Here is a 17,010-nt window from a genome sequence, read left to right as displayed (position 1 = left end):
CAGTCCGGCCAGATTCTAATTAGTCGCTGTCATCGTATCAAGTTCGAGAGCAGCACACAACGACTCTGCCGAAGACAAAGAGAGGCGAAGAATTTCCAACTCCGACTGTTGTTGGTCGCACCGGATAAAATTCGGTAGACTGCGATTTGTACGCCGACAACAACTTTCAGACTGCAAATATCGACGTGAACATTTCAAAAACAAGGCGGCAACACATCGACAGCCGCTTTTCATCCAGTGCACCTTACAGCACGGTATCTGCCTTGGTTCCCGCATAGATGGTCTCATAGGAGCCTCGCCGGCGTTGCAGTCCCGCACCACGTACACATCTCGACTGCATCTCAAGTCTGGGCTGAACACCTTCACTCACAATGCCTGCTCCCGCAGGAACTAAGCGCGTCCGTGGCGTACAGATCTACCGCCCTTTCACTTACGGTACCGAAGCCATCCCTTTCGACCCTGAGAATCGCCCGAAAGATGCACCGCCCGATCACACACATAGGTGGAAAGTCTTCGTTCGCGGGGTTAACAATGAAGATATCTCATACTGGCTGAGAAAGGTCCAATTCAAACTACACGACACGTACGCAAACAGCGTGCGAATGATCGAAAGCCCGCCTTTTGAGGTCGAGGAGACAGGCTGGGGTGAGTTCGAAATTGCGATCAAGTTCTACTTCGCGCCCGAAAGTACCGAGAAGCCCCAGCAAATCTGGCACGGCCTCAAGTTACACCCATACTACGGAGATGTCGAGCAGCAGAAGCGGGATAGGTCCATGGTCACTAGTGTCTGTTACGAAGAAGTCCTCTTCAACGAGCCGGTTGAAGCGTTCTATGACCTTTTGACTGGGGGTGCACAAGTGACCAAGTCCAAAGGAGGCAAAGGCGCCAAAGGTCAGATCAAAGCGCCACCAACTGCCGAGATCCCTCTGAAGAGCAGCGGAGCAAACAAATTCAGCAAAGAAGAAGAAAACAAAGAACTTGATCGGCTAGGTGAAGCGGTGAAACAAGTGCAGAAACTGATTGCAGAAGAGAAGACCAAACTGGTCAGCGAGGAGGCAAAGCTGCAGGAGTTGGAAAAGACCGAGGGAAAGCCAATCAAGAAGAAGTGAGCACGGATTGTGAAATCCTGCTTCGAGGGTCATATATCGATCATTGCTCGCGCCATGGCGGCCTTTTCCAGGGGTCATCCAGCTACAACCGGGCATTTGCAGGTACCGATGCCGCCACGAGTGCTACTATCTTCTCAGCTGCGGCCCAACTCAGCTCATAACCTCGACCACCAGCACCATATCCGTGCACAATCCTTTTGTCGGGACCAACCGACTCGGTCTGGAACCTATAACCACCCTCCCGCCACGGTCTCCTGCCGACATTGTCTTTCAATACCACGAATCTGTCAATCGAATCCACGAAGTCGGGAAAGAAATCAACAGCATTGCGAAGGAGTTTCTCGCGCGCCTCAGGCCTGGGTTGCTCTTCAGGGTCACCTATCTCCTTGGTGCCTCCGACAATGGTCCCACCTCCTCGCGGACGCGGGATCAGGAAAGCCCAACTGCCATCGCGACACTGCCGAGTCACCGTCTGATGGTGCTGCTGCTTGACCAGCACGGTCTGTCCTCGAATGATCTTCGTCTTCGGATCTTGGTCGAAGTTACGCCCAGAACAATTCACGACTGTTGAAACCTTGCCCAGCCCAATCTTTTGGGCATACTCGAACGCCTCCTGAGCGTCCGATAAGCGATGCTGGATAAGCCGACCACCCTTCGACATGAAGCGGTCGAGAAGCCATTTCAAATATACCGAAACGTTGACGCAGTAACAGCGATATTCGCAGCCCCATTCCACACCAGTTGGCAGCTCCGTCTGGTCGAGCACGCGGAAGCCATCCTCCGGTCCGGCGTAGACATCGCCTGTTTTTATCGAGGAGAACTCGGTGGGTGGATCTTCCAGGTACTCGACACCCTGCATGAATTCGACCCCGGCTTCGGGGTGGTCGTGTGCGATCCGCTTCATCCTTCCGGCTGTGCGTACGGCCATGTCGAATTCCTGCTTTAATTGAGGTGTCGAACCCCGTGTCGGACGGTAATGCGCGCCTGCCCACATTGACGCATAGTCCGCCGTGGGTGAATGTCCTGTCGGTATTTCGGCGGCGATGATGGTGAGGACTGCGCTTGGGTATTCGGATTGTAGGAGTGTTGCCACTGAGAGGCCTGTCACTCCACATCCAACGACGATGATGGATTCGTTTGATGGAGACATTTTGTAGTCATCGACGAGGATCAGATAGATGTGGGTGCTGCCCGTCCTTTGACCGATAGTCCTCAAGTTTCAAATAGACTTATCAAAGGTCAACCTGAGACCGTTCCAGTTCTTCTATCTTATCCCAATGATTCCACCGTCGAGTAGAAGCACCTGCTGTGCTTTATGCCGGCGTTAGATATCGTGCTTGCAAGAACCTCCAAATGGTCAACAATCTCAGTCTAGATAGAAGATTTCTGTAGAAGCGGGTAGCTATAGGCAAATTCTTTCAGTGCCTACATTTATTCTTAGCTGGTAGATACTGTGCCTTGCAAAACTCCATGAATTGTCAAGTTTACCGAGGGTGTTACGACAACAACTTTTTCAACTAGCGGTGAGCTTGAACACGTATTTACTTAATAACGACGTACATAATTACATATCTTTTTGATACTATTATAATCGTCGCTCTTTGCGCTCTCTATTGATATAGAAATCGCTATTTTTATCGTAGTAGTTATAATATCGTCGAGGCCGAAGTTCTCCGCCGAAGTAAAAGAAGCGGTCGAACTTATACTTAAGATAATAGCTATATAGAAGGAGATTAGTAAGTCGTATAGAGTCTCTAAGGCCTATATTACTAAGATAAAGAGCTAAAAATATAATAAGAAGCTTAGTCTTAATTAGTATTACCCTAAAAATAGGCGTCCTCCTATTCTTTACGATATCGCTATCGCTAGCCTAAAGGACTTCCTCGAAGACTAACTAATAGTACGTCTTAACGAAAGCTATAATTTCCTTCTCGAAGAGTACGATATAAGTATATCTATATCTATAGTAAGTCGAGTACTAAAGGAGTATAAGATTACTTATAAACGTATTACTCGTATTAACGCTAGGCGAGACGAGAAGTTAATTATAGTATTTATAGCCGAGATAGTCGACTACACTACTAAGTAAATCGTCGCCGTCGACGAAAGCGTCGCTAACGAGAGAACCCGAGATCGTAAGTTTAGGTAGTTATTACGAGAGGTATCGTATCGTATACGTCTCCTAGAGAGACGTATAGAGCGATAGAGTATCCTATCTACCCTTACTATCGATAGATAGCTTGACTACGACCTCTTCTAAGGCTTATTCAACTCCGAGCGATTCGAGGCATTTATAGAAAGAGTATTATTTATAATAAATCTCTTCCTAGGGAGGCACTTAGTATTACTCCTTAATAATACGATAATTTACCACTCGAAGCGAGTTAAAATAATATATCGAGAGAAGAGCGTAATACTAATCTTCTTACTACTTTATTCGCTAGACTTTAACTCGATCGAGATAGCCTTCTATAAGTTAAAGAAGTAGATAAGAAGAAATCATAAAACGACTTACTAATACGCGAAGAGCTTCGAGACCTTTCTTTACCTAGTAATAATATTAGTCTATAGCGAGGCGACGACGAGAGTATATTTTAAAGCGTACGGCTATAGAGACTTTATCGATTAGGCCTTATACTATCGTAAAGAGTAAGAGTAAGTAGAAGAGTAAGTAAAAGAGTAAGTAAAAGAGTAAGTATAGTAGTAAGTATTCGATTAAGTATATAAAATATAACTACGTAGAGAAATCGATATTATATAAGTCTTTTTATTACGTATCGATATTTCTCTTATAGTAATTACTATATATCTTATATATCTATAAAAGTTCGACTAGCTATAGCTATATTGTATCTATACTTAATATCTTTTAGCTATCCTAGTATTTAGTAACACTATAAATTCTTGAAATTCTTAAATTAAAATAGTAATCTTAGTACCCTCTTAGCGCTTACGTAAGTATACGTAAGCGTACGTAATAATTATTATACTAATTAAGTAGTAGCTCTTATACGGGGTAAACTCTAATTAGATCTCCGTACTACCTTAAAATCTAGAAATACCTCTAAGAATATTAGCCTTACTTAGCCTTACTATAGAATCAAGTTAATAACGAGCCTACGGGACTCGCGGTATCGTCTAATAGGCGAGACTATACTATAGGAAGATATACGAAGTCCTTAAGGTGCTTCCTAATCTTTATAATAAAGTCGAGAAACACTTCTATCTTATCTCACTACTTATCCGTATATCCCTTAAGGTCTAAGAAGCCCTAACTATTCTTCGTAACTACGCCCTTAATTTCGAGAAACCTAGGACCGTAAATAGGAAATTTAGTCGCTAGCTAATTAAAATAAGCTCTTATATTATTATTATTATCGTCGTCGCGCTATAGTAGGCTTAAACGAGGCTCGATAAGTACTACTATAGTGGAAAATACGGCCGTACTAAATAGATATTATTATACGCTAATTAAAGGCGCCCCGATATAAAAAGTATTATACGGCATTATATAAGGCGAGTTTTACGGTAGATTTAATAAGGAAGTATACGGCGACTATTACGCCTTTTCTTTCCGATTCTTTAGATTTACTATAGCTTTCAAGACGATATAGGGAGGCTCTTCTAGTATTGTCGTACTACGAGCGATCGCGTTAGACTATATCTTAGAAAGAGATATTAATAACGCTAAATAACTAATACTAAGTTAATCGTAATATATTCGAGAGTTATTCTTATAGTTCTAGCGTAGATATTTATACCTCTTACTTAGTACTAACTACTAATTCTCGAACTCCTCGAGTACCTTAGCCCGTTAAGTACGTTATTATCGTTATATTTAAATAGTAGACGATACCGAAGTTTTACTCTTTTTACTTTTAGATTTACGTCTCTTCTTATCTTTACGACGACGACTTTAAGTACTATCCTTATATCTCGACTATATAGAACTCACTCTATTCGAGCCCGACGAGGTCTACCCTAGCGATAGCGGAGAAGTAGGGAGCGCTATCTCTTTATATAAGAGTATAAGCTATATAGTTATCTTGTATATAGTACGCTTAGGTTCGTAAAGAATATCTCACTACTTTCTATATACGATTTCGAAGTCTCTTTAGTAACCGATAGTAAGAGCGTAAGGTCTCTTTATCCGAGAGGCGTTAATCGTAAATTCGCCGCTAAAGGGGGGGTTATCGATTAACTTCTTCTTTAGCCTTAACCGTAAGAGGAGCTCGCCGCGATATTCGTCTATTATATCATTATAATTATACGACTCGAAGTTTACTTCCTTACTAAACGCCTTTATCTTCCTTACGAAGACTTATACGTTAATTAGAAAGGAAACCTTACTTAAGGAGTAAATCGAGGTAGCCGACGTATTAGACGACGAACTACGAGATATACGTCGACGTAACGTTAATACCTTATTACTCTTACGACGTTTAGAGATATTCGACGATAGTGTCTATATAGAGAGAGAGATCGCCGACTCTACTACCTCCTCCTAGTCCGACGGCGTCGAAGACCTCCCCGGAGGAGAAGAGCCCTTCTTCTCTTTATTAGGGACGGCGTTACGAGTCGTCGCCTAAGTTTATTAAATTAACGCTATTCTATTTACTTCGCTAATATACCCTAAGGAAGGAGTATCTCTAATCGCCTCAATAGTTAGAGACCGCGAGGAGATAGCGACTCTACCTCTATCTTACGTAGCGCGTTACTTGCCGACGATGAGCTTTAATCGTAGCGTCGTCGTAGAATCCGATAGTAAGGAGATAGGGGAGGGAGTACGAGTACACTTACGGCCTCGCTAAGATTTAGTGCCCTCCTCGGCGGTACGTACTTCGATAAGGCGACGGGATAGAGTGCCACTACGTAGAGAACGACGCTGTATATTGATTCAGTGCCCTACGGAATGCGATAGCATAGTTTACGATCAATTTACGTAGTGCTATCGCTAATTCATTCTACTGTACACTGCGTCAAAGTGGCGGTGAATGCGCCTCGGCAAACTTGACAATTCATGGAGTTTTGCAAGGCACAGTACCATACTGATGTGATTTATATGGACCTCGAAGGGCGCGAGATAGTCCGACAATAATTACCATATGTGGACATGGATTTCTTGCGTGCTTGTTGTTGGATAGATTCAACTCAATCTTTCAACATCGATTGCATCTTTTTTGTTCGCTACTACTCGCAAATTACACGTCACTCAAGACTATGCAGAGTGTAATGTTTCATGGTATATGGAACGGCGAGGAAAGCCTGTTTTTGTGGAGTGATAGTGTGCCAAAACCACACCCGTGATCACAGTGGCTACGAGGATGCTCATCAGCGACTTGGTCATATCCCGCATGCATTCAGGCACTTCCAGAAGATGTTTCCGATCCGGTGTCTATGAAAGTGGCATTAAGTCGGACCATGACTGCTTCATCCTCAAATCGCTGTTCCTCTCTCAAAACTTTCGCGTATATCCGTGGTATACCGATCATAGAACCTCGCCAGCTTGTTGTTAAACTGCTTGTTCTTCTCGTTGATGTAGGTGACATCTCCTCCATCCTCGTCGCGACCCCTATCACGCCGCTTCTTCATTCTCGCTTCCTCCGCCTTCTTCAAGTCATCGACTAACCGATCCACATTCTCCCGCTTGGGTTTCTGTTCGACGAAACCCGCACTGTCCTGATCCGCGTAGAATCGTCCATCCTTGTCGATCGCAACGAGTTCGCCATTTTCCATCTCGACTATCTCAAGCCCGCCAGTGCGAGCGGCATTCTCCAAAATCTCTGCTTTCTGTCGTTCGTACTCTTTTCGATTCCTCCCTCCGTCTTTCAGAGCACTCTTCTCCAGGTCTCGCATCTGACGATCATACATTTTGGCGGCTTCTGCGCTGTAGTCCTGGAAAGCATTGTTGTTACGGGCTGCCTTTTTCCGCGCGACTCGTTCATCCCACTTCTCGCTCTCCTCGATCGTGTAGTCCCACGCGCGTTTGCGCTCAAATGCGCCTGTGCCTCCCTCTTCTTCGGTGTCCGCTTTCAGTAGGTTATGAGATGCGATGGCCGATTTCCTGCTGAGACTCGCGAGGACACTGGGGTCGATCGCGGCGCGGGTGGCTTCTGCTTTCGCTTCGGCAAGATTCGATTTTGCGGAAGCGGATGCTCGAGATTTTAGAGCGGCGAACCGGGCCAGTCTGTCGTCGGCTGCGCTTGATGGAGCGGATGTGGTAGATGAATTCTTCGACTCTGAGCTTTCGTCCTGCAAGTCTACCGGTGCGAGATTGTCATTTCCTGATGCAAGCTCCGCTTCCTGGCTCTCCTCTTCATGTTCTGAGATCCGGCTATTTTCTTCCGCTCCCCCGTTCGTAGCTGGAGTCTCCTCGACCTCAGGGCTGAGTTTGCGTCGCTTTGCGGGAGGCATGGTGCTATGTGTTTCTGTTGCCTGATATTGTAGCGTCGAAGTGCGCATGGAAAATCAGAAAGTCGGGACTCGCTACACCTTCCTTTTGCACAGCCTCCGATCTACGACGTCAGTGTTTGGTATTGACGCCAAAAAGTTCCTGGCGATCAGTCCACTTGTGTGGACAATGGAGCTGTGAATCCAACGAAGCCAGGAAACACAAGATGACACGGTGATAACATACTGTTCTTTGCTAAGTTGTTGCGCGGTAAGTTTCTGCGCTAAGTATGGCTCAAGCAGTCAAGAAGAGGATCGTTGTCGCTGGTGGGAATGGATTTCTTGGGTCACGCATCTGCAAGTCCGCAGTCGCCCGGGGTTGGGACGTTACCTCCATAAGGTACAGCTTGTTCAACAGTATTGTAACGCACTACTGACTGTGTAAAGTCGTTCCGGAGAGCCAACGTGGTCATCGGTCAGCTCAGAAACTTCTGCCCCGTCATGGTCCCAGTCAGTCACCTGGGCCAAAGGTGACATCCTAAAGCCTACTACCTACACACCGCATCTCAAAGATGCCGACGCGGTTGTACATACGATGGGTATACTGCTGGAGGCAGACTACAAGGGCGTTTTGTCTGGGAAAGAGAGCGTGATTTCCGGGCTGTCTAGAGCATTCAGCGCCTCGAAGCAGGGTAGTCCCAACAACCCTCTCGACCGTCAGCCTGGTGGTGAGTTGGGCAAGGGAGAAAAAGACGGGCAGATAACATATGAGCTCATGAATAGAGACTCTGCCATTGCTCTTGCGCAAGAGGCTGAGACGGAAGGGGCGAACACATTTGTCTATATCTCTGCTGCGGCGGGCGCACCCATCCTACCGACCCGATACATTACAACCAAACGCGAGGCCGAAAACACGATAGCCAATGAAATGATCAAGCTGCGGAATGTCTTCATCAGGCCAGGCTTTCTCTACGACAATAGTCGCAAGTTCACTCTGCCTATTGCAGCCTCGGGCATGGTTGGGAGCACAGTCAATAGTCTTGTAGGAGGTAGCCTGACTAGGGTCTTTGGCGCTGCCGTGGAAAAGCCGTTGAAAGCGGACTTGGTGGCTGATGCTGTTGTGGAAGCCATCGCGGATGACTCGACCAAGGGCGTGGTGGACACAGCACTTATAGAAGCACTGGCTGCAAAAGCATGGCGTCGAACAATGCTTTGAGTTTGACCTCGACGGAATTCATGTACAACACACCCAGAGTTGGCTCTTTTGCTGATGGTCGGAAGGGCGTTATAGAGGGCATGGCGATTCGGAAAAAGTCATGGAATGGATTCAATATCTAGCTCATCCACCAGTCTCTGTCTTTCGGGCTGCGCCACCTTACGGTGCGAGCTCTTGAGGTTGTATTAAGCTGTCGCCCCAGTTTCCCACCGTTGAGAAGAAGAGGTGGCCACCAGCCACAGTTCCCTATGTCCACGACCATCGTCGTAGATACAGCAGGTTCATGGAGTCCTGCATCGACTCTATCATACACTCTTTCTCCGGACGCCGTCGATTGATTTCCAAAATCCCGCTATGCTAATCACATTTCTGAGTGAAGATTGGTAAAGCACCGTCCACAGTAAGTAGAGTCATATCTGCCCACACCACATGGTGGGCATCGAATGACAAAGTTTGTACACAATTGGGGCTCTGGCAAGCACCCATTCGTTCTGTCTTGCCATATATGGGCGTTTTTGCGAGGTACTAAAGGTCGACCTTCTCTTCAGGAAGCTCGAAAAGTACTTTACGGGTCAACTGCACAATGTGTGAGTAAGGTCCAGCATGCATATTCAGGGCGGCAACTTACTGCCCAAGCCCCTGCGATTGAGGCCACGATACCACCAGAGATCATCATAGGCTTCACGCCTCGTGTGCTTTTGAAGAGCATGCCGCTCAAGGCGCCCGCCACCATGCTATTTGCGGCATCGTGCTTGCCCCGGTAATAGCCAATTGTCGAGTTCACCCCGTTGTATACCATCGCGACCACCCCAGCGGAGTTACCGAGGAATGGACCTCTCCTTGTAATGCTGTTCAGGACGCTGTTCAATCGTAGTTTCGGAGGAGCCGAGGCCGGTGTCCGGTTCAAGCCTTCTATTAAACCCCATGCGCCACCAGTAGTCAGAGCTGTGAGGTACACAGTTCCTGTTCCGTAACATAAATCGTCCGACCAACCGCGAGAAGGTAATATCGATCGGGCTCCAGGGAGATCTGATAATTGGGATTCGTCTAACGTGAGGTAATCGAGTGTCTGTTGATTCAGTCCAGCTAGAGGGTGTAGCTTGGACGCATCTGGAAGAGAAGCGCTTCCAAAGAAGGATGCGACATCTTGTGTAGCGGCCGCAGGGTCAAATGGTGCCGGTGCGAACCCTCCGGCAGAAGGCGCTGTATCTGCGTGCTGTGGCTCTGAGGACTGTCTCGTCTGCTTTCTGCCAGAGAAGGCGTCCCAAATGGACATTTTGAGTGACTAGAGACGGATGATGGACGAGAATAAGCACAACGACAGTATGCCAACGTGGCGGCTGAACCGGTGTTCGATGGTATAGAGGCGGATGATGTCTGCGGAAAGAAAATGTTCGAAATGCGGACGATAGACGACTCCGAAATCGACCTTACCGGATTGGGATTTCGGCTATCATTTTTTAGAAGCGAACGAGCACCACTCTTATATTTACGTCTCATCGAAAATCTACTTCATCACGATTGCTGAAGGGAATTAGACTGCCTCAAGGCGTGGACGGCGCGGTATATGTTGTGAGAGATGGACTCACGCTGGTAACAACCAATTTCAGTGGCCTAGTGCCACAAATGCCCACGCCCATGACAAGGATGGATCTGATGTCCACGGCACTGGAGGCCGAGGTGCCCCTGCCGATCTCGATTGTGTCTGATCTGGGCAGAGGGTACCTCCGCCAGATCTTTAAGACGCCTGATGAAGACCAAGTGCGTCAAATCATTGCCCTTTGGCCTAAATTGGTTCTCACTGCCAAAGCCCCCCAAGTACTCGACAAACATGTCACGGCGGCCTCCAATGCCTTATGTGTCTATCTCAATTGTGGCGTTACAAGCAATGTGCCTGCTATTCAACACTTGGTTCTGTCTAGGGAGGCATGGTTTGATGCTCTGCAATGCGCCCATAAAGCATTTGACGATGGCAAGACAAAACCGGCCTTCCAGATCATGGAGACATTGTGTGATGTACTTAGGAAGATGAGTGATCAACAGAGTATTGTTGAGATTCTCCGGTATGCCACACTACCATTGATCAAAAGCATTCTTTTATCATCACCCCAGTCTGAAGTTAAGAAGGCTTGCTTGATGATCTCGTGCCTGCATCGAAAAACCCCTATCGGCGAGAGCCTCGAATCGTTCACCCAACAGTCGACAGCAGAATATTCTACACGCTGGAATCAACGGCTGGTACAGCACAACATCGGCCCTGCTGACGTGTCATGCATTGACAATGATACCATGGCATCCCTATTCCTGGCTTTGATATTTGCGAGCGTCGACGTCGATACAAGAAGCGCCGCTATGAAGCTATATTCTCTCCTATGTACTAGCAGCGCCGAGGCGCCGGCCAATGCCAGTCTGCAGGTTACTGCAGAACGAGTCATCGAGCTCTATCTCGAAAAGAACCATGAAGCTCTTGGGGATTTTGCTCAAAACGTCCTTCCGATGGTTTTGTATGACAGGGAAAGATTCATGGCTTTTATAGAGCCGCGTTGTCATTCCTGTTGCGAAAGTGAGTCGACGCTTGCCCTCTTTCTTTCTTCTTTGAGGGTCGGCATTCAAAAGAATCTGCTATCAGACAAAGGTATGTATCGTTCCGGCAAGCTTGATCAAGATTGAGCGGACTAACAATAATCACGGAGCAGATGCCCTGATCTTTGTCAATTCTGCCTTTACAACAGCGTCAAATCCCAGATCCCGTAAGGAAGACCGGTATTATTGGTTTCGATATATATTCATGGTAGCGAGCTCAGAGCTTCGAGTGTTGACATACGCTCTGCTGACGGCCAACCCCTCCACAAACGCCGTTATTGACGTGGAAACTCTAGACTGCATCGCCTCGAGTCTAAGGTACCTCCACGAAGATGCGGACGCTCATGAGAGAGGGGAGATCCTGAGCACTACCAAAAGACTTCTAAGCAGAATCCAAACGAGTTACACGTACATTTGCAGAAAATCAACACAAAACAACGACGATCATAAGACCGATGCTCTTCTTCGTCAGTACAGGTCGTTCTCAACCTGTTTCTTCGACTTCCTGAAGGAAGAGTTGGCTGCCGGTATCTCCTACCCTCGCCACATACTCAGCCTCCAGTCTCTGAAGTACTTCTTCAGCCTAGCAATAGAACCCCATACCTTCGATGATGATCTTGTCCTGACAAGGTCTTTGTGCAACCTTACCCTCGACCCATTTGAAGAGGTTCGAGTTCATGCGGCTGCTCTATTGCGAATCCTGTCTATGCGCAGCCCAAAGATGGTTTTGCGTGTGGCTGGTAGCGATTTCCTCCAGAAGGTGGAAATGCTAGCGGTGCAGACTGTGCGAGGCGATCACGCTGACGGTATGGGGAGACTATTGGCGGTCCTGTCCCTACTCAGCGACACTGACGATTCGGTCAAATCCACCGTCGAAACAGCAGTTCTGAGAAGCATATCTCGGCTGGAACATACGACTTCAGAACCTGGCAATCTGCGACCTGGATCAACTTCCCCCGTCCATGGATATCTACTGACCCTCTACTATCAACTTCAGAATCTCCAAGGCCACGCTGACCAGGATGTGATAGCACATCGAGTCTTCTCTATATGCTACAGGATCTGGGAAGAAGTTCAACCACAACTATGTGTTGACTCACCAGAGACAGCCACAGAGCTAGCGGATGACGAAGGGACTGAAGGTCCCAAAGATCTCCTTGCCTATTCATGGAGAGCCTTACGCGACTCAAGGTAACTTTCAACAATACTGCCGTGCCACGGGAGATGCTAACAAGGTATAGTCTTGTTATTCAGGCTCTATTGACGGGTTTCCCTCCTGATCGCGAGATGTACTCCGTTGCAGGAAGGCTATGTATGGACCAGCTCATGTCTCTGCGCCACAGGGGAGCCTTCTCCACAGTTGCACAGACTTTCCTTGCATGTTGCAATTTAGTCCGTGGTGCGACTCAACCAGCTATTCGTGGACTGATCAATGACTGGTATAAGGTAAGCAAGCACCCGGATAATGATCAACAGAACGCGAAAGTAACGCAGCAGATCGCTCTGAATGAGATCGACGAACAAGCCAGCCGCCTCACGCGTCGCTCCGCCGGTCTACCTGCGATGATGACGGCTTTGCTCAGTCCTACTGATGGTGGATTCTTCTCTTCTGCGGTTTGTGATCTCATGGCTATTGCGCGGCTATCCAGCCAAAAGACGGGGTATGATGCAGGACAGTTGAGGTTGCCACAAGTGCATGCGCTCAACTGCCTGAAAGACATCATGACTAGCTCTAGGTTCTCAACCGTCATCACTCAATTCTTGTCATCAATTCTGGACTTGGCCGCATTTTGTCTCTCGTCCAAAATCTGGGCTATCCGCAATTGTGGCTTGATGCTTCTACGCGCTTGCATCGGCCGCCTCAACTCGACAAGTACGAGTGAGCAGCATGTCCTGAAGGAGCCTTCGGCTGAGGTCACTCGTGACTACGCCCCGACAACAGTTGCTTTACGTCTTCTCGAATCAGCACGAAACAGTCGAAAATCCGACCTATTGGACGGGATTACCGAACACGTCTTTGCAGGCCTAGATTTACTCGCACATGCTCAGCAGGGTGAAGCCAACTCTGATTCTCTAGTTACGACAATTGCTGGCGAACTGTCAAATCCAACGTGGGCAGTAAGAGATCGAGCAGCGTACCTCATAGCCAATCGTCTGTCCAGTCTCGGTCCATCCCTGGCTGCCCGGACCATCCTCGAAATAGTGGCACCGATCCAGTCTGAGAACGAAGCACATGGTGTTCTCCTCTGCTGCAAGTATTCACTGATTGAGACAAGGCAGTCCATGACTGAGCCAGAACTCGACGGTATCGTAACGTCGCTAGCGGGCGCGCTTGCGACATCTACAACGGAACACTATCCCTCACCGTACGTCAGTGCGGCGTGGCTAGATGTCCTCAACGAAGCTGCCGTGTTCATCTGGGACAATGGCTGGTGCTTTAAAATCATCGAGAAGCACTCTCCCGTCAGCCAAGAGAAATACGCCGTGAAAAGCAACTCCGTGCACGGCAAATACTTGTCACAAAGGGTTCTTCTCTTGCAAGTCTATCGTCAGCTTATGCAAGACGAACGCGCGCTCTCAGGGGACGAAGTCACCACTCGACTGGTCCGGGATCTGGTCGCCAATTCCGAGGGATTGAGCTTCTGTGTTAGGATTGCGAATGAGAGGCTGTCTAGTAAGCCGCGGCTTTCTTTGATCACTCTTCTGATCGGTCTGATCGCTGACGTATCTCGAAATGGAACAAGTCAGCAAGATGTTCTTGAGCAAGCTTTCTGTGGGCTAGAACAATGCTTGAGCCGTGGTGTCAAGCCCGACTCGCGATCATTGCAAATATTGAGTCAGCAAATCATCCTCGACCAGCTTGGAACCACTAGGGATCTGTTCAACGCAGCGCTCAAGCTCGAGGCGCAGATTATAGCAGGATTCGTGCTTCCGAATGAGAATTACATAGCCGCTTGCAAGCGAGTCACAGTCTGGGTCGATGCCGTCAAAGATGCTTCGAGGGACGCGTTGGACTTTCCTACGAGGCTGGGCGCAGCGACGGCACTTTCCACACTCACCGGGCATTTCCAGTCTTTTCGTGACGACGAGCTTGGTCAAGGTGTCAAAGTGAACCTGCTGTTGGTCCTTTACGATTTGCTGAATGACGACGACGAAGAGGTCCGTCACGAGGCCGTTACTGCAGCTGCTAAATTGCACCTGAGGCATACACCTGCAGTTGGCGGTCTCGGGCTGTGCGTACTTGCTGCAAGAGAGAGGCTCCTTGAAGAGATCATCCTTCAGTATGGACAGACATCATTACTGGCAGAGGCAGCCTTACTCAAACTTATGCAGGTTGGACAGGACAACAAGAGTGATTTCTCTGACAATGGGCCAAGCAGGCTTTTCGAGACGTCGGTTGCATCGAGAATACAGGAGATTCTCAAGTCAAAGAATGACCTATTCGCTGAAGAGAAGCAAAACCTTTATATTGACGACGTCCGGGAGATCAAATCTTGGACCAGGGTTCTTTCACGGTCGGCAATCCAATCGTTGTCGCAACAGCAGTTTCAGGCTGCGATCGACTGGACTCTTGAAGGACTGAATCAAACCCTCTCGAGTCTGCCAGATTGCTACAAATCAGAGCAGTCCGCCGGTTCAATGCTTGTACATCCACTGGGCGTTACCTACGACCACGAACTACTTGTAGTCTTTCTTCAAGTCGTGAGCCTTGCGGGTATCCTATCGGTTTACGATCAGGTCGACAATGCTGAAGGACTCACACTCGTGTGCCAAAAGTTGGAAAAGATGGCGTCTGTGCTTGCTGACACGGCAGGCAATGCCATCCTTGCCGATGCTGTCACGAACGCACTAAAAGGAAATCCTGGTGAAGACTAGCATGTTTACTACGGAAGGTGAGGCAGTGAAGTTAAACAACACAAGATAGCCTGACCACCAACATCCCATCTTCGCGTCCAGCCTTCGGGGCCGTATCCTCACCCAACCAGTCTAATAATCATTCGCTAAGAACATTCCATGACGACGTTCTAGATTCAATATCATACCAGAAACAATCTGTAAGTCAGTCTGCCAGGAGTAACGACGACTTCGCTAACCTACTATTGATGCCAAAGCACGATCCAACTATCACCCGTGTGTCAGCATGAATCCTGGTTTAGGAATTGCCCTCTGCTTCCTCCTGATAACGCCCTTGTGCATATATGGCGCCTGGAAATTTTGGATGCCAATGATGCAAGATCAGCTGGTCATGCTGGAAGCGGGAGAACAACGTGCAGCTGAGGGTCGTCCACCGGCCGTGACTGGAAGATAAAGAAATGTCGGACAAGGACGCGCTGTTAATTGGGTCGGCGGTGACTAAAGATTCTTTGAGTGGGCGTGTCAAGCATTCTGATCTGGCCAACGTGTATATTGCAGGAGCTGGTAAATGCACAAGGACCTGTCTGGTGCGCATTTGCTGGGATTGACTAGTACCATTCTCCATGTGCCATATGCCATGGACAGAAAATTAGGGCAGACTCAGGTATTGACAATTCACCTAAGCACTCAACCTCGTGGGAGCCGCTCCTCCCGCTCTCTGTCCACAGAATTCTCACCTTGCTCTTGCCACATCGCCATCATCACACAAAGCATCGCCGTCCCATCATGTCGCTCGTCACACAGACAATAACTGACACCACCACCGCACTTGCTTCGACAGTGATCGTTGGCGCTCTCACAACGACCGTCACTAGCCATATTTCCACCACAGTACTGGCAACGTTCGGTCAAACAGTCACCATCACCTCACCACCAGCATCGCCACCACTTGCACCGACCACCAAATACACCCCAAGTACTGTTGCGACCGAGACCTCAATCGTCACGCTCACCGAAATTGACATCTTCCTTCAAAACACGCAAGGCAGCATCTACTCAACATGGGTTGTACCGTTCACACCTACCTCAAATGCAGCCGGACCATCCTCGAGCCCAACGGTTATCGTGTATGTTGTAGAGCCAAAACAAGGTGGTTGGCATACTTGGTCGGCGGGAGCGAAGGCGGGTCTGATTGTTGGAGTTGTTCTAGCAGGTTTACTGCTTTTGGGGATGCTCATATGGTGCTGTTGCCGGAGGTCCAATGTTTGGTTCGTTCACGGTTGGCCATGGTCGAGGCCGCTTGATGCTGCGCCGCCACCGAATATGGGCCCTTCGATCGTGCAGCCTACCATGGTCAATGGGCCTCTCATGCCATACGTCCAACCTCATCCAGGATACGCATAGGGCTATGGAATGGGGCTAAGAGGAGGTGGTGGGAATCATGAAGACTGAGAGCAGTTTGCACAAGCCGGAGGGGCCGTTTTTACGCTTGGGCGCTGCGTAGGAAGCATGGCAAGACCACGTCGAGCCGCAACACATACATCTAAGAGGCTCGGTCAGAATTATATTCCTAGAGGATTTTCTGGCATAACAAGCGAGCTGCGGTCGTGGCTAGACAAGAGCACTGAAAGGCTACGCATGGAGCTTAGAGGAGCAAGACTTGTGGCATGTTGTGTATCGGAAGGAGCTGGGGAAAATGTGCTACAAGTAATCGTCGACACTATCATTGGTACTTTCAAGTGCCTGGGGATATTCAGCAAATTTCTGCTCAATTGTAGGATATCGACGAGCACCAATGTGAGTTCTTTTGAACGTGAAAACAAAGTTCATGGATTGTCGTTACTTGTAAAATCTGTG

General features: G+C 48.3%; 7 protein-coding genes across 7 annotated transcripts; 4 read left to right on the top strand and 3 right to left on the bottom strand.

Annotated features, from left to right (window-relative positions):
* The first annotated feature begins 75 nt into the window (after positions 1–75).
* EDD37DRAFT_4375 (YEATS domain-containing protein 4) lies at positions 76–1,150 on the top strand. Its single transcript, XM_062812720.1, has one exon. The coding sequence runs from the start codon at positions 372–374 to the stop codon at positions 1,107–1,109; it is 738 nt and encodes a 245-aa protein (XP_062674294.1). The 5' UTR covers positions 76–371; the 3' UTR covers positions 1,110–1,150.
* On the bottom strand, positions 1,151–2,622 carry EDD37DRAFT_4374 (D-amino-acid oxidase). The gene has a single exon (XM_062812719.1). The coding sequence runs from the start codon at positions 2,257–2,259 to the stop codon at positions 1,192–1,194; it is 1,068 nt and encodes a 355-aa protein (XP_062674293.1). The 5' UTR covers positions 2,260–2,622; the 3' UTR covers positions 1,151–1,191.
* Positions 2,623–6,266: 3,644 nt separating this feature from the next.
* EDD37DRAFT_614335 (SYF2 splicing factor-domain-containing protein) lies at positions 6,267–7,669 on the bottom strand. Its single transcript, XM_062815534.1, has one exon. It carries the CDS (start codon positions 7,569–7,571, stop codon positions 6,546–6,548), a length of 1,026 nt encoding a protein of 341 aa, XP_062674292.1. The 5' UTR covers positions 7,572–7,669; the 3' UTR covers positions 6,267–6,545.
* A 120-nt stretch (positions 7,670–7,789) lies between these two features.
* Positions 7,790–8,715, top strand: EDD37DRAFT_603339 (uncharacterized protein; the record flags this gene model as incomplete). The annotated part of the gene is made up of 2 exons (XM_062814634.1): positions 7,790–7,899; positions 7,947–8,715. The coding sequence occupies 2 exons, from the start codon at positions 7,790–7,792 to the stop codon at positions 8,713–8,715; spliced, it is 879 nt and encodes a 292-aa protein (XP_062674291.1).
* Positions 8,716–9,240: 525 nt separating this feature from the next.
* EDD37DRAFT_644202 (Tim17/Tim22/Tim23/Pmp24 family-domain-containing protein) lies at positions 9,241–9,991 on the bottom strand (the record flags this gene model as incomplete). The annotated part of the gene is made up of 2 exons (XM_062817475.1): positions 9,241–9,291; positions 9,344–9,991. 2 exons carry the CDS (start codon positions 9,989–9,991, stop codon positions 9,241–9,243), a joined length of 699 nt encoding a protein of 232 aa, XP_062674290.1.
* A 224-nt stretch (positions 9,992–10,215) lies between these two features.
* EDD37DRAFT_4285 (phosphatidylinositol glycan, class A) lies at positions 10,216–15,278 on the top strand. The gene is made up of 4 exons (XM_062812639.1): positions 10,216–11,350; positions 11,412–12,489; positions 12,540–12,744; positions 12,796–15,278. The coding sequence occupies exons 1-4, from the start codon at positions 10,342–10,344 to the stop codon at positions 15,172–15,174; spliced, it is 4,671 nt and encodes a 1,556-aa protein (XP_062674289.1). The 5' UTR covers positions 10,216–10,341; the 3' UTR covers positions 15,175–15,278.
* A 364-nt stretch (positions 15,279–15,642) lies between these two features.
* EDD37DRAFT_4337 (uncharacterized protein) lies at positions 15,643–16,636 on the top strand. The gene has a single exon (XM_062812700.1). The coding sequence runs from the start codon at positions 15,940–15,942 to the stop codon at positions 16,555–16,557; it is 618 nt and encodes a 205-aa protein (XP_062674288.1). The 5' UTR covers positions 15,643–15,939; the 3' UTR covers positions 16,558–16,636.
* Positions 16,637–17,010: the final 374 nt, after the last annotated feature.

Source organism: Exophiala viscosa (assembly GCF_022695815.1).
Source record: "Exophiala viscosa unplaced genomic scaffold EDD37scaffold_1, whole genome shotgun sequence".
Classification (NCBI taxonomy): Eukaryota; Fungi; Ascomycota; class Eurotiomycetes; order Chaetothyriales; family Herpotrichiellaceae; genus Exophiala; species Exophiala viscosa.
The sequence above is the reverse complement of the archived record's forward strand: the minus strand, read 5'-3'. Positions and strand labels throughout refer to the sequence as shown.

Coding starts and splice junctions, on each gene's coding strand:
- EDD37DRAFT_4375 (XM_062812720.1), top strand. CDS start 372: ATGCCTGCTCCCGCAGGAACTAAGCGCGTCCGTGGCGTACAGATCTAC.
- EDD37DRAFT_4374 (XM_062812719.1), bottom strand. CDS start 2,259: ATGTCTCCATCAAACGAATCCATCATCGTCGTTGGATGTGGAGTGACA.
- EDD37DRAFT_614335 (XM_062815534.1), bottom strand. CDS start 7,571: ATGCGCACTTCGACGCTACAATATCAGGCAACAGAAACACATAGCACC.
- EDD37DRAFT_4285 (XM_062812639.1), top strand. CDS start 10,342: ATGCCCACGCCCATGACAAGGATGGATCTGATGTCCACGGCACTGGAG. Junction 11,351..11,411: donor GAATCTGCTATCAGACAAAG/GTATGTATCGTT, acceptor ATCACGGAGCAG/ATGCCCTGATCTTTGTCAAT. Junction 12,745..12,795: donor TGATCAATGACTGGTATAAG/GTAAGCAAGCAC, acceptor GTAACGCAGCAG/ATCGCTCTGAATGAGATCGA.
- EDD37DRAFT_4337 (XM_062812700.1), top strand. CDS start 15,940: ATGTCGCTCGTCACACAGACAATAACTGACACCACCACCGCACTTGCT.